This window comes from Gossypium arboreum, chromosome 10 (assembly GCF_025698485.1).
Source record: "Gossypium arboreum isolate Shixiya-1 chromosome 10, ASM2569848v2, whole genome shotgun sequence".
Classification (NCBI taxonomy): domain Eukaryota; kingdom Viridiplantae; phylum Streptophyta; class Magnoliopsida; order Malvales; family Malvaceae; genus Gossypium; species Gossypium arboreum.
In genome coordinates, this window is record NC_069079.1 from 113955058 (window position 1) to 113968112 (window position 13055).

The 13055-nt window shown below is 34.6% G+C and overlaps 4 protein-coding genes across 4 annotated transcripts; 2 read left to right on the plus strand and 2 right to left on the minus strand.

The window, feature by feature from the left end:
• Nucleotides 1-217: 217 nt before the first annotated feature.
• On the plus strand, nucleotides 218-3242 carry LOC108489175 (5-formyltetrahydrofolate cyclo-ligase, mitochondrial-like). The gene is made up of 8 exons (XM_017793507.2): nucleotides 218-459; nucleotides 539-676; nucleotides 793-960; nucleotides 1616-1657; nucleotides 1742-1787; nucleotides 2225-2295; nucleotides 2411-2537; nucleotides 2781-3242. Exons 1-8 carry the CDS (start codon nucleotides 339-341, stop codon nucleotides 2791-2793), a joined length of 726 nt encoding a protein of 241 aa, XP_017648996.1. The 5' UTR covers nucleotides 218-338; the 3' UTR covers nucleotides 2794-3242.
• Nucleotides 3243-3652: 410 nt separating this feature from the next.
• LOC108489177 (germin-like protein subfamily T member 2) lies at nucleotides 3653-5000 on the plus strand. The gene has a single exon (XM_017793508.2). The coding sequence runs from the start codon at nucleotides 4198-4200 to the stop codon at nucleotides 4858-4860; it is 663 nt and encodes a 220-aa protein (XP_017648997.1). The 5' UTR covers nucleotides 3653-4197; the 3' UTR covers nucleotides 4861-5000.
• Nucleotides 5001-5766: 766 nt separating this feature from the next.
• Nucleotides 5767-8755, minus strand: LOC108489174 (CBL-interacting protein kinase 18-like). The gene is made up of 2 exons (XM_017793506.2): nucleotides 8260-8755; nucleotides 5767-7606 (listed from the first exon to the last, which is right to left on the minus strand). Exon 2 carries the CDS (start codon nucleotides 7360-7362, stop codon nucleotides 6043-6045), a length of 1320 nt encoding a protein of 439 aa, XP_017648995.1. The 5' UTR covers nucleotides 7363-7606; nucleotides 8260-8755; the 3' UTR covers nucleotides 5767-6042.
• A 1161-nt stretch (nucleotides 8756-9916) lies between these two features.
• On the minus strand, nucleotides 9917-12263 carry LOC108489173 (WEB family protein At2g40480-like). Its single transcript, XM_017793505.2, has 2 exons — nucleotides 11834-12263; nucleotides 9917-11551 (listed from the first exon to the last, which is right to left on the minus strand). Exons 1-2 carry the CDS (start codon nucleotides 12098-12100, stop codon nucleotides 10127-10129), a joined length of 1692 nt encoding a protein of 563 aa, XP_017648994.2. The 5' UTR covers nucleotides 12101-12263; the 3' UTR covers nucleotides 9917-10126.
• Nucleotides 12264-13055: the final 792 nt, after the last annotated feature.

Consider the following 13055-nt stretch of genomic DNA (forward strand, 5'->3'; position numbering starts at 1 on the left):
TTGTTGCCCACCTATTTTTTTATGACGTTAAAAATTGGACTAAAATGTACAACGGAATGGTACTTTAGGTACCTAATTTGTGAAAAAAAGTTTATGTACTAAAGTGGGAAAAGGAGTATATTTCGGGGGCCAAATTGTAAATTAAACCTAAAAAGAAATAGAGGGATCGAACGTCAAACTTTGGATGAATAGATGGACTGTGAGCAAAATTAGACCAGTTAAATTCTTGAAAGACTGTGTAAGGTCTATCGTAGTATCGTTTCAAACCAATTAGACTCAAAAAAACCCCTCTTGCAGAAAAACTCAGTAGCTGTAGCCAGCCAACCTTTATCGTAGCAATGTCCAACAACGATCAAGAAGCTGACAATCTTGAATCGGTTTTCAAGCAGAAGCGGATCATCCGCTCCAATGTTCGCCAGACCCTCAAGTCCATGGATCCCTCCCTCCGATCCCAAGAAGGTAACCCCCATCTATTTTCTCCTCATTTTCGATTTTATCAATATATTTCGAATTCTAATTCCTGGGTCTTTCTTTTTAGATGATATAATCCAGAGTATAGTTTTGGAAGCTCCATGGTTCAAATCAAGTAAGAGATTATGTGCCTATATAAGTTGCAGTGCTTTACGAGAAGTTGATACCTCTAAGTTGTTATCTCAAATTCTATCACCTGCCCCAGGTTCTTCTATATACCAAAATTTCAGTATTGAAGTAGTCATTGTTCTTTATCTTTGTGTGGTTTATTGTGTTGTTTTTAGCTTTTTTTTTTTAACCTATTTTTTGTCTCTGTGCTAGATGGTAGTAAGCTTCAGACTGCAAAAAAACTTTATGTTCCTCGCGTGGAGGATAAGAATAGTAACATGAGGATGTTCAATATCTCGCGCATCGATGATTTAGTTGCGAATTCCATGAACATTTTGGAACCTGCTTCAGTTGATGCTGATGGAAATACTCGTGAAGATGGTATACAAGTTGATCTCTATATATTTTTATTCTATGTTACTATGATCATTTTTTTCCTGGTTCCAGTGTGACTCATTCCTTGCACGTATTTAGATATGGGTTCGATGATGTGATACTCTAACTCACTAAATATATGAAAAAGAAAAAAAGAAAAAAAGAAAATTGGGCATACCCATCTCAGATATATATCGCTCTTCGACACTCACACCTGAGTTTGAGTAACTTGGTTTTGATTCTTTTGCCTCTCACCATTAAATAATTTTCCAGTTGTTGTTTCTCACCATTTACTTTTTGCTTGCTAAAAGAATTGCTTTCATTGTTTTTCTATAATTGCCTATTGTGCTTTCATCTCTTACCTCTATGATAGAATAAATCTTTAAGTTTTTGTTTGTATAATCTTATTTGCTACAACAACTATGTTAATATTTGTTAAGGTAACTTCCTTGCTCTCTTTACCCTAATCTAAGCTGAACCAAATCATTCTCGCAATCCAAGGCAAATCATTGTTTATGTTAACGCTGTTACATTTTCATCTTAGTTTTGGTCTTACATTTGAGTTATTCTCCAGGAAAGTAAATTAGATGGCTATTGTTTGTTTCTCATTTTTGCTTTCATATTTATGTTTTCTAATGTTGAATTGTATTTCTTGATGCAGTGATGCATGCGAATGATCCAGTTGATTTGTTCATTTTGCCTGGTAGATGTTTTTGTCCTGTTTTCTGCTCGGTTTCTCTTTCTTTTCTCTTTGCTTTCTTTAACATTCTTCTTGCAATGTTGCTAGGACTTGCTTTTGACAGATCTGGAAGACGGTTAGGCCGTGGTGGAGGGTGTGTTTACCATTCTTATTGAAATTTAGCCTATCTTCTGCGTTTTGTTATTCTTTCATAATTCAGAGATACTTTATATTTGTGAGCGTCTGGCAGGTTTTTTACCTAAGTTCTTAGTCTCAAGTTATTGCGCTTCCAACTACGAAGCAATTGAAACATTATCTAACGCCATGGCCCTGGGTTATCTTGGTTAATAAATCATTATCAAATATCTACAGGCAATTACATTTGTTGAACTTTATGTTGTCTTGTCCCTAAAACAATTCATAATCAACTATTGCGAAGACATCCATGAGTTGTATGCGCTTATCTGTAGGTTTGCGCACTTTGTCTTTGCCTCGGTTTATCTGTGCTTTTAGTGCATGTCTCATTGTCATCGCTTAACTCTTACTTGATAATTTCTGCTTTTATTTTTGTGGACATGTGGGATGGAAAAGATATTATGATACATTCTTGAAGAACTACAAGGAGCTTGCCAAGGAAAAGAATTGGAGGCTCCCACTCTTTGGTATTTGCTAGTTTTGTTTCTTAGTCTACTTTCATGCTATATTACATGCTCTAGGTTGTTCTGTTCTGCTTTAGTTTTTCAGATTCTTATCTTCAACAATTGCTGTGGTTTGCAGTTGCACTGTCTTATTCTGTGCAGATAATGGATGAAGAAGTAATACCAGTCACCCCAAATGATGTACTGGTGGATGCTTTGGTTTCCCCCACTGGAGTGATTCCCATTACCTCAGCTGCCTTAGGGAGGTATTATTTTTTAGATTGCTCCTATGTTATACGACTGTTCATTTTTTCATGAAGTAACTGTGTCCGACTCAGAAATGGTCATTGTGGTACAGTCATCCAAATTTATGAAAAAACTAAGAAAATATTGAACATACATAATACATATATGCGTCCAAGACTTGCACCTAAGTAACATAGGATCTCTCTCACACACATAGAGTTTTTATACTTTTTCTTGTCATATAACTTATATAACCCTTGCAGAATGAAGCCTTAATGCTGTGCTCCTCTGAGTCAGATCCAAGTGCTTTTCTTCAATAGGATTCTTCTGAAATTGCAGTTTGAATAGCCTGCAAATTTTGAGAGGATTGTCTTTTCCACAATGTATGAGATGCAGGGGCTTGTGTTATTGAATAATGGGATACAGTTCTGCTGTGCAATTTCTCGGAGGCCATGAATGCCTGTCCACCAGTGAATTGTCATGACCTTTGCCTGCTCAAAGCAGAGATTGTAATTGTGGTATGGATTCGGGATATTTTATTGTATTTGACTGATCTCGCTATATGCAACCATGTTGGAATTCTCATAGAGAGAAAATTTTTACTCCAATTTGCTTCACGTTTCTTATATTTTCTTTAAATATGAAATGCTGGAATTACAATTTTTTTTCTTTCTGCATCATTTGACAATAATATCCTGTCAGTTGTAACTTCATGCTTTAAGAAATTCCTTCTCTTTGACAATATCAAAGTGTAAGCATCTTACAACATCTTTTTGGTTTCACACTGTGTGTTCTCATGTCATATCTAAGAGTTAATTTACTTGGTCAATTCAGTGTTCTCTTGGTGATACCTTGAAACTTCACTTGAAAGAGATCCTTATGTGAACAAATTGGAAAATCAACAGGATTAGTTAACTGTTACTTTTTGCTCAGATTGGGACAGATTTGTACTAGGTTCCTTCTTTGTTTCTCTGAGTCAGGTGTGAATATCAGATGCGGATGTGTCTAGCACGAGCGTGTTCAATTTTTTTCTTGAAGATCTGCTCTATGTTTGGAGGGTTTTCAAAGGATTATATTCCCATACCCCTTTCCAGATATACATCAAACACGGGTTCTTCAAGAAATATGAAAAGTTGGAATAACATAGAGGTCCAATATACCTATATGCATTTTCACATAAAGTTTAGTTTTTGAAGTCGCATTGAGATTGAAGTTTGGTTGAGTTGCCGCCTTTAAGACCACGCTAAAACCCTTATGAGAGTGGATATATGGGCAATGGAATTTGTCATTGTGAATATGGTTCATTGACTAGTGTCTCATAAAGCTAGCTATGTAACTGTATTCAATTCAGTTTGACCGAGTCAAGTTAAACTCGGTCCAGTTATTGGTTGCAAATGTCTTCATAAATGTTGTAGACTTTGTCTTCTCTGCCCCATTTGCAATTTCTATTAGGATTAGGTGTTGATTTTCTGCCGCTGTCATTTTCTTGATTATTTCTCTGTAGTCTTTAAGAATTACATGGCCTTTTGCGTGTATCTTTATAGTTTGATTTAAGTATGCACCCTTAAAAGCCAACTAACATTTACCAAGTTCGTATATTTTGGCATTGTTTTACAGACTTGTAATATCTTTATACTCCATTTTTATCTTCATTAGCTGTAATCTCAGGAAGAGAAATTCATGTCTGCCATGGTTTCCTTGTTATTCCACCTACTGTGTTGCCTCACAGTTTTCTGGCTTCTTCCTCTTCCTTCTCATTCAGCTGACCCTGATCCATTACAAGACTTTTGCGTAGCAAACCTGAGTGCCTCTATATCTGTTAACGGTTTTCCTTGCAAACCAGCATCCGAGGTGACTTCGGATGACTTTTTCTTTGATGGGTTCACCCAGGAAGGTAACACCACAAACGCCTTTTCGTCATTCCTCACACCTGGAAATGTCCTCTCATTCCCAGGGCTGAATACTCTTGGGATTTCAATGAACCGGGTGGACTTTGCCCCGGGTGGAATCAACCCTCCTCATTCGCATCCACGTGCGAGCGAGGTCGGTGTAGTCATTGAAGGGAAGCTCCTCGTAGGTTTTGTGACTACTAACAATGTGTATTACTCGAAAGTCTTGACTGCAGGGCATATGTTTGCCATCCCTCGAGGACTGGTGCACTTCCAACTCAACATCGGAGATGGGAAGGCACTAGCTTACACGGCTTTCAACAGCCACTTGCCCGGTGCTGCGATTGTTCCCCTAAATCTCTTCGCTTCTTCTATCCCTAATGAAGTGTTAACCAAGACCTTCCAAGTCGATGCGGATCTTATCAATACCATAAAATCCAAGTTTAGGTCGTAAGATACTCGAAAACCCTGCTCTGCTACTTGGGGAACTGGCTTGTTATGCTATTTATCCACATCTGTATCTTTCCATGTTCTTTTATAATAATCATTGAGTATTTTAGCTTTGATTTATGAATAAAAGATTTTCCGGAAAAATGTTGAGATTTTTAATCCAAAAATGTCTTTGGTTATACTCTGCTCCAAATAATAATATTTACATAAATATTGAAATATTTATTAAGAAAACATTAGGACTTTACTATTATTATTTCATTATTTAAATGAAAGAAACTAAATCCTCAAGTTGAGTATGACAAATCATAATTTAACCTTATGGAAACTTATGAAAATTATTCTTCTATTTACAATAATCAATAATAAATAATTAGTTAAAATCTCTTTGGACAAAATTAATTTATAATATGGAAAGATTAAGCACTTCAATTTAATATTTATGCTATGAAATATCAATAAATTTATTTCTTTTAAATAGCAACCAATTATTTAAATTATTTTTTATGCAATATGAAAATTAAAATATAAATTAATTAAAAATCAAAGTGATAGAAAAATATCAAAATATAAATTAATTTAAAAACATAATAAGAATCTATCCTCTAAAAATTCATCAACTAAATCTATAAAAATAAAATTAATTCTACTGGATATACATAATAAATTCTAAAGTAAAACCAGAACAAATAAAATCATGATTTATTTTAGCCACTCAACTATAATTTTTATAAAATTTCTTCATCAATATTATTCACACTCCTCGGTTAAATCATTAATGGAAGAATAACATAGTGACAAAATAAAAAATTTAGCTTTTGGTATGTATACATTTTATTTATTTGATCTTAATTCTAAAAATTCAAAAAATTATTTAAAAAAATTAAAATAAAAATAAAAATGCATAAACTTTCAATCAAGAAAAATAGTATAATGCACCTTGAAAGATGTGGATATTGTAGAACCATAGTGTTATTCATACATTAACTACAAAAGCCAAGTATTTGATCATTCACTCATTGAGTGACCATAGATCACAACTCAAGAAACATGCTAGCTATTGCTATTACATCACTATTTCCGGTTTCAGCTTTTACCGTCACCTGTATTTACCGCAGTTTAACACGATATAGCATCCAACACCCTCCACGATATAGCATCCAACACCCTCCGGGGACGAACACAGTTAGCACGACTGCACTGTATTACCTTGCCATGCCCAAACTATATCCTTGAGAGCTGGTTTAACATCCTCTTGCAGCTTGTTTCGAAACTCCAATGTATCACCACTGCACTTCCTTATCTCTACTAAATGAAAAGAAGGGGTGAACTCAAATATCTCTGCATCAATTGCCAATGCACCTTTTCTACCTCTATTTGAACCTTCCATTTTCAACAATCCTCCATCTTTCATCTTAACTTTTAGCTTCAAACTCTCAGCAATGTCCTCTAGTTTAGATGTAATAGCAGAGGCCGAATGCATGGAAGTGAACTGTATTTCCTTCTTTTTCTCGTCGTTTTTTGTAAACAATCCCGACAAATCGAACCCGCTTGATGACGAAATGATGTCGAAGGCATTCAAATTAGTGAGCTTCTTTGCTTCAAATGCATTGTATTTAGTCTCAGAACCCAAAACCGCAGCCAAATCGTGAGGGGCCTGTTCTGTTTCGTGTTTTCTCTCAACTGGTTTGGGGTTAAACCCCTTTCTGAACCATGGGGTTGCCATGATTCTCGCAATCGGAATTCTAGCTTTCGGATTAGGATTGAAGATTCTTGACAGCAACTTGGTCACTTCTGGTGAAAACCAGTTAGGAATTTTGTAGTTTGCCGTGCTTATTTTCCGATAAATGGCTATAAGATTCGAGTCATTAAATGGCAGATAACCAGCTAAAAGAACAAATAAGATCACCCCACAAGACCAGATATCAGCTTTGGCTCCATCATACCCCTTTCTGTTTATAACTTCAGGAGCCACATATGCTGGTGTTCCACAACTTGTGTGTAGTAACCCATCTTGATGCTTGGACTCAGCAAGCGCACTCAAACCGAAATCCGAAACTTTCAGATCACCGTTTTCATCGAGCAGCAAGTTTTCAGGCTTTAAATCACGGTGATAAACACCTCTGCTATGGCAGAAATCGACTGCACTGATCAATTGCTGAAAATACTTCCTTGCCAAGTCTTCTCTCAACTTTCTTTTGAACACCTTCTTGAAGAGCTCACCACCTTTGGCATATTCCATAACAAAATAAATCTTGGTTTTGCTTGCCATAACTTCATAAAGCTCCAAGATATTAGGGTGTTTAACAAGGTTCATAATTGATATCTCCCTCTTGGTATGATCAATCAACCCTACTTTCAAAACCTTCTCTTTATGAATCACTTTAATTGCCACACTTTGGCTTGTTTCAATGTTCCTTGCATAGTAAACTTTAGCAAAGTTACCTTGCCCTAACAATCTCCCTAGTTCATACTTTTTCATCACAATTTTCCCCTTAGTTTCCATTCTTTGAACAACCCTATCACCCCGCGATGTACTACTATCTTATATACAGCAGAAATCAACCGTCTTCAACAAGGTCATGCATTTCGAGATGGGACATGAATTGCTTCTCTGTTGTCGAGTATCCAAGCTCAAGGAGAATGAATATGGGTGATTCAGAAATGGAGACAAGCTTATGGGGTTCAGATGAAGAGTTCACAGCGTGCAAACACATCTTGCTGCATTCCCTGGTACTGTTGGTTGCTGTCTGAAACCACACAAATCAGTGTTAGAACCGAACAAAGATCCAAAAATATTCAATGATGCACAAACATGAGACGGTAACCGATGGCTATGTTTCTCCGACTCTTCATTTGTTTTTAAATTATGTATATTTGTGCGTGAGATACACTCCGATTTCGAGTAACATAGATGAATGTTACCATTTTAGCCAGTAAACATAAGAACATCAAGTAAAAGTTCTCAACTTTATTTCTAGAAATTATAGTCTAAAGATCTAAAACTACAAATTATTATATGATACACACGGCATCAAAATAAACCTGCATGTGAATCAGCTTGTTTTAGAGGTATATTTTTTTCGGCCAACTAAACTAAAAAAATAATGCATCAAATGCCAAAACCAGATCCACCAACATCTCCCAGAATCAAATTCATTAATTTTATATGATCTTTTATTCACAGATTCAAAATGCTGGTGATATTTAACAAAGAAAAAGGAATCAACAACATTACTAATGACTTGTAGATGTAAATCTTGAAAGAACTAAGAAAAAAAAAATAGAAAACTTTTTGAGCAAACACAGCAAAGAACACAATGTTGCTTAGATTAGATTTACCCAGAAATAAACATTTAAAATCTACCAAAAAATAATAATAAATTGAGAAAGAAAGACTTACTTTTTGAAATGAAAATAGAAAGAGATAGTCCTTTTGAGTGGAAAGATGGCTCCTTTGAGTTGGGACGGGATAATAAAGATGAAAGGCTCGATTTTTTTTTTTCAATCAATAAAAAGGCACAAATGTTGAAACTATTAAATGTATGAATATAATGAAATTTGTGGTGTAATAATTGGCATTACAGCTTTTGAACTATATTTAGAATTAAGAATCATGCACAGCTTCTGCAGTTACAAAACAATGAATAAAACAAAAAACCTGGCAAAAAAAGAACTAAAAAAGAGCATGTGATATGAGGAGAGGCCCTTAAAAATAAGGGCACTTTGGGAAATTAGTATATATATATTTTTGTTACAATAACCCTCAAATATTCTGCTTTTGCTTCAAACAAACTGTGTTTAATATTGAAAAAGGAAACAAGTTGAACCCAATTTTATTCTTGTTCCAAAAACAAAAGATCACCCCTGAAAGGGTGGGGGAAAACCTAAACAAGGAAACCAATATGGATATATTCAAAGTTTTTAAGGTTTTTAAGGTTTTCAAATATTTAGATCGATGTGAAGCATTATATTTCATTCTCATATTCGAATATGTATTAAACAAAGTATTTATAACAGGATTTTGACTTTAATATAGGTGTAAGGTCTTGCAAATGGTAGAGTACTTCGGATGTTCCATGATATTTGCTTGGAACTTCCATTATAATAAAGATTTGGGTATACTTTTGTGTGGTTTATGGTAGGTAAGTTGGTAACCTCCATTTTTGGCCCCATTGTTTTTCCAACTTCTCATAAAAAAATGTAAGTCTTTTTTAGCTCTCTGTCCAAGAACTAGTAAAAATTGTTCAAGCTGATCCAGGATTTGGAGTTCTACATGGAGTCTTAGTTTTTTGAAGCTTGAATGTATACAAAATGTACAGATAGACCTGACCAATAATGCCACAGGTTACTAGAAAATTCAGAATGGTTAGGTCTGATATTTATTCTGAAAAAGACAAAATCATAGAGACCATTTTTAGATCTCTCAAATAGACAATACCTCATAATAACGGACATAGTCCGACGATTTTTGCATCAACAATGGGAGGGGTTACCCTTTTGATGTGTTTTTGAAAGCCTAAAATTTCATATTTAAGAAGCATCATTAGTAGAAGATAAGCCAGGAGGCAATCAACTTGCAAATTAAGAGGTAAAATCCAAAAGATAAATGAAGGGCAGATTCAATTACTGACCTATTTGACATTTTTTATAAATAAGCTAAGCTGAATGTGGAATCAGCAATTCTTTGGGCAACTGACATCATTTTAAACATTATATGGCTAAAAAAAAAACACAGAGTTTGATCCATCTTTTCCGCTGTAGAGAAGTCCAAAGTTGCCAATCTGATGATCTAATTTTGTTTGTCTATATTAATATGGGGAAAAAAGATTGTGATTCCTGTTACAGAGTTGAATCTTATGATCTAATTATATGACTGGTCGTTGTTTAGCTAAGTTCAAACTCGAGTAACTCCATTGATTGAGTCAGCTGAAATCGAGTCACCCTCGAGCATAATTGAGCTTTTATTTAAGAAGATTCAAGAGAAAGATTTCCAAAAGCTAATATATAACAAGAGATTCTATTTCTACCCCCCCCCCCAATTAAATATCTCAGGGCTGTTTGCATAATACATTATTGCAAATTATAGAACACATTTACAGCACAGGGAGATTTCAAAACAAATATCCATAGATAGCAACAACATTTAAAAAACAGAAATGATCACCCAGAAGACAACACAAACAAATGAGGCAAACTGAATAAAACATGTTACTATATTTGAACACAGAATTACCACTGTTCAATAATTACCATGCATCCAAATGGTATCACATTGTGTTTACAGCTTGTGGTTTCTTCTTGTTTTGCTTTGGCAATGGAAGAGATATGTGGATAAACCCAAACTTTCTTCGCTGGTTCAAATACTGCTTTTGGTCATCTTTTTGATCAGGTTTTGGAGAAAATGCCAGATGTTCTTCCCTTAGTTCATGAAGCATTTGGCTCAAAGCTACCTTTTGCCTTTCAGTCTGGCCTTTAGTAGGGACTTGTTTCCTGCTGAGGATATCTCCCATTGAAACTGTTGGCCTTAAAGCAGGATTTGCTCCATCATCCACTGTTGGGTTTTGGTTGTTTAGATCATGTAATGGAGATTGAGGAATATGCTGATGCTGATGAGGATGAGGATGAGGGAGAGGGAAATTGTTGATCTTGTTAGCATTGCAAAAGGCCTGTTTTTTCTGTTCTTGATCTGGAATCATTCTCCTAAGAGCCTCTTCAGCATCAAGTTGCTTCCTGTTTGCAAATTCCACTCTATTAAGAGCCTCTTCCAATGCTTCTTTACTATGTTTAACTTCCTCTGAAGCTTCCTCCAGTTTCCTCAGGATTGTACGCTTGGAGATGTTTGCTTCAGCCAATTTGTTCATTGCATGAATTGCTTCCCTGCTAGAAACCTCTTCTGCCCGTTGGACTTTCGGGGTTCGAGGAGACGGCTCTGGTTCCGGCAAGGAAAATCCTGATGAGTTCTCATTGCTTGACAAACCCTTCATTTCAATAACAGCAAGGGCCTTTGCTGCCATGGCAGCTTCCTCCATCTTCTTAGCTGCAATCCACCTCATTTCAGCAGTTCTAATACAAGGCTTGTTATGTTCATTCCCTGGCAATGGCATTGATCTTGGAACTTCATTCATTGTAGGATCAACCATTTGCTTAAACTGCTCAGGCTTGCCATTTTTGTGAAAAGCACCCTTTGGAACATTCAAAGAATGCTCAACATTGCCATTGTTGCCAACCTGTGGCTTCAATGCCAACCCTGCAAATTTATAAGTTAGTCTCTCATGGGTCATTTCAAGTAAACTTTTTTCTTTCTTCATTTTCTTATTTAGACGCTCAACAGAAGCTTGAATCACCCCAAGATCATTGATAGTTTTACCAAGGTTCAACTTAGCTTGCTTCAACTCCATCAAGATCGAATCTGGAGATGAAATCGAGCACGGTTTCGAATACCCAATTCTCACCTGTCCATAGTACTCCTTGTTCATTTCTTTGATATCATCTGAATCCAAGCCTGGACCAGTACTGTTCATACATTTCATAGCTTCACTTTGCAGCTGTCTCTTTAACTCTTCAACAATCTTTTTTGTAGTCCCCAGTTCTTCAAGCACATCAAGGGTCTCTAATTCTTTCACAATCAGATCTTTCTCCAATTCTGCTGCTTGTTCCTCCACTTTCTTTAAATCAAACTCTTCAATTCCATGCTGTGTTCATAACAAAATTCCTTTTTATACATTCATACAGGAATAAATACAAGCAATTTGCAAACAAAAAATGATGATAACATGTTGAAATTTGATGATTGCCGTTGTTTTTTTTTCTCCTCAGAATCTATGAACATACAAGTTAAAGTAGAAAATAACATATTAAACCAAGAATTTTGGGGCTGCATGCAAATTACACAACAAAACAAAGAATACCTTTATTGTTACATTATATTATAAATATATAAATATAGTCAAACCAAAAAAGCTGAAAATACTTACATATTCTCCAAACTTGTTCAATGGCACCCAATGTCCGTTGCCACCAAACCGGGTCACAGCCTCCTTAACCGATCCGAAAGGAGGTGAAGTGTCAATCTCAGCCCTCAAACTCACTCTTCTTATTCCCGGGTTGGGTTCACCGCCCGGGACACGACAGGGGTCAGTGCAAAACCCGAAATTCTCAAAACCGGACTCAGGCCTCACTTCCCGGATCTTAGGTGTAGCCGGGAACCCTTCCATGGGGGAGTTTTGAGGATCAACTGCCATTGCATAGGCACACAAATAAGCTTAGGTAGAGAGTAAATAAATAAAATGTGAAAATGTCAATGTAACTTGTGAGTATAATGCAAAGACAAAGGTCTCAATTTAAAAAGGGTGTGTGTAATTTCAGCTTTAATGGCGAAAAAGAGAAAAGATACATTGGTGTAGTATCATATTAATTATGCTTATTTCAAGTCCTTAAAAGTATATTTATTTTTCTATTTTAGTACTTAATTTTATTCTATTTTGGTCCATTTTGTAATGGGTTAAAAAATCAATAATTAGGTTTATTTAAAATAAAAATAAAATAAAAATAAAAATAAAAATAAAAATGTAATATTAAATGTTTTAATATTTAAAAATATTTTGACTTTGATTGATCGACTGTTGATCAGCATTGATCGACCATTGACCAGCCACATGATGTTATTAGAACACACCACGTGTCCTTTTTTTTGGTATTATATATATGATATCCATTAAAAATGTAAAAAAATCATATATAATATATATAATTTTTTAAATAAAAATAAATTTTATAAAATCCAAAAATATATAATTATATTGTTTTAAAAATTAAAATAATATATAAAATTTGAAAAATTATAAAATCAAATATATAATTATATATTTTTAATTTTATGAAAAATATTTTTAACTTTTTTAAAAATTATATATATTATATTTGATTTTTTACATTTTAATCAATATAATATATAATATTAAAAATAAAAAAGATACATGATATGTTTTAATAGCACCACATGGCGGCCAATTTAATATTTAAATATTTAATATGATATTTTTATTTTTAATTTAAATTTTATATTTTATTTTAAATAAACTTAATTGTCACATGGCATTTTTATTGGTCAAAAGATGTCATAGTGTTTTTCATTGGCCAAAGTTGTTTAATAGATTTTTGTTAACGATCCTTACAAAATGGGCTAAAATATAAGAA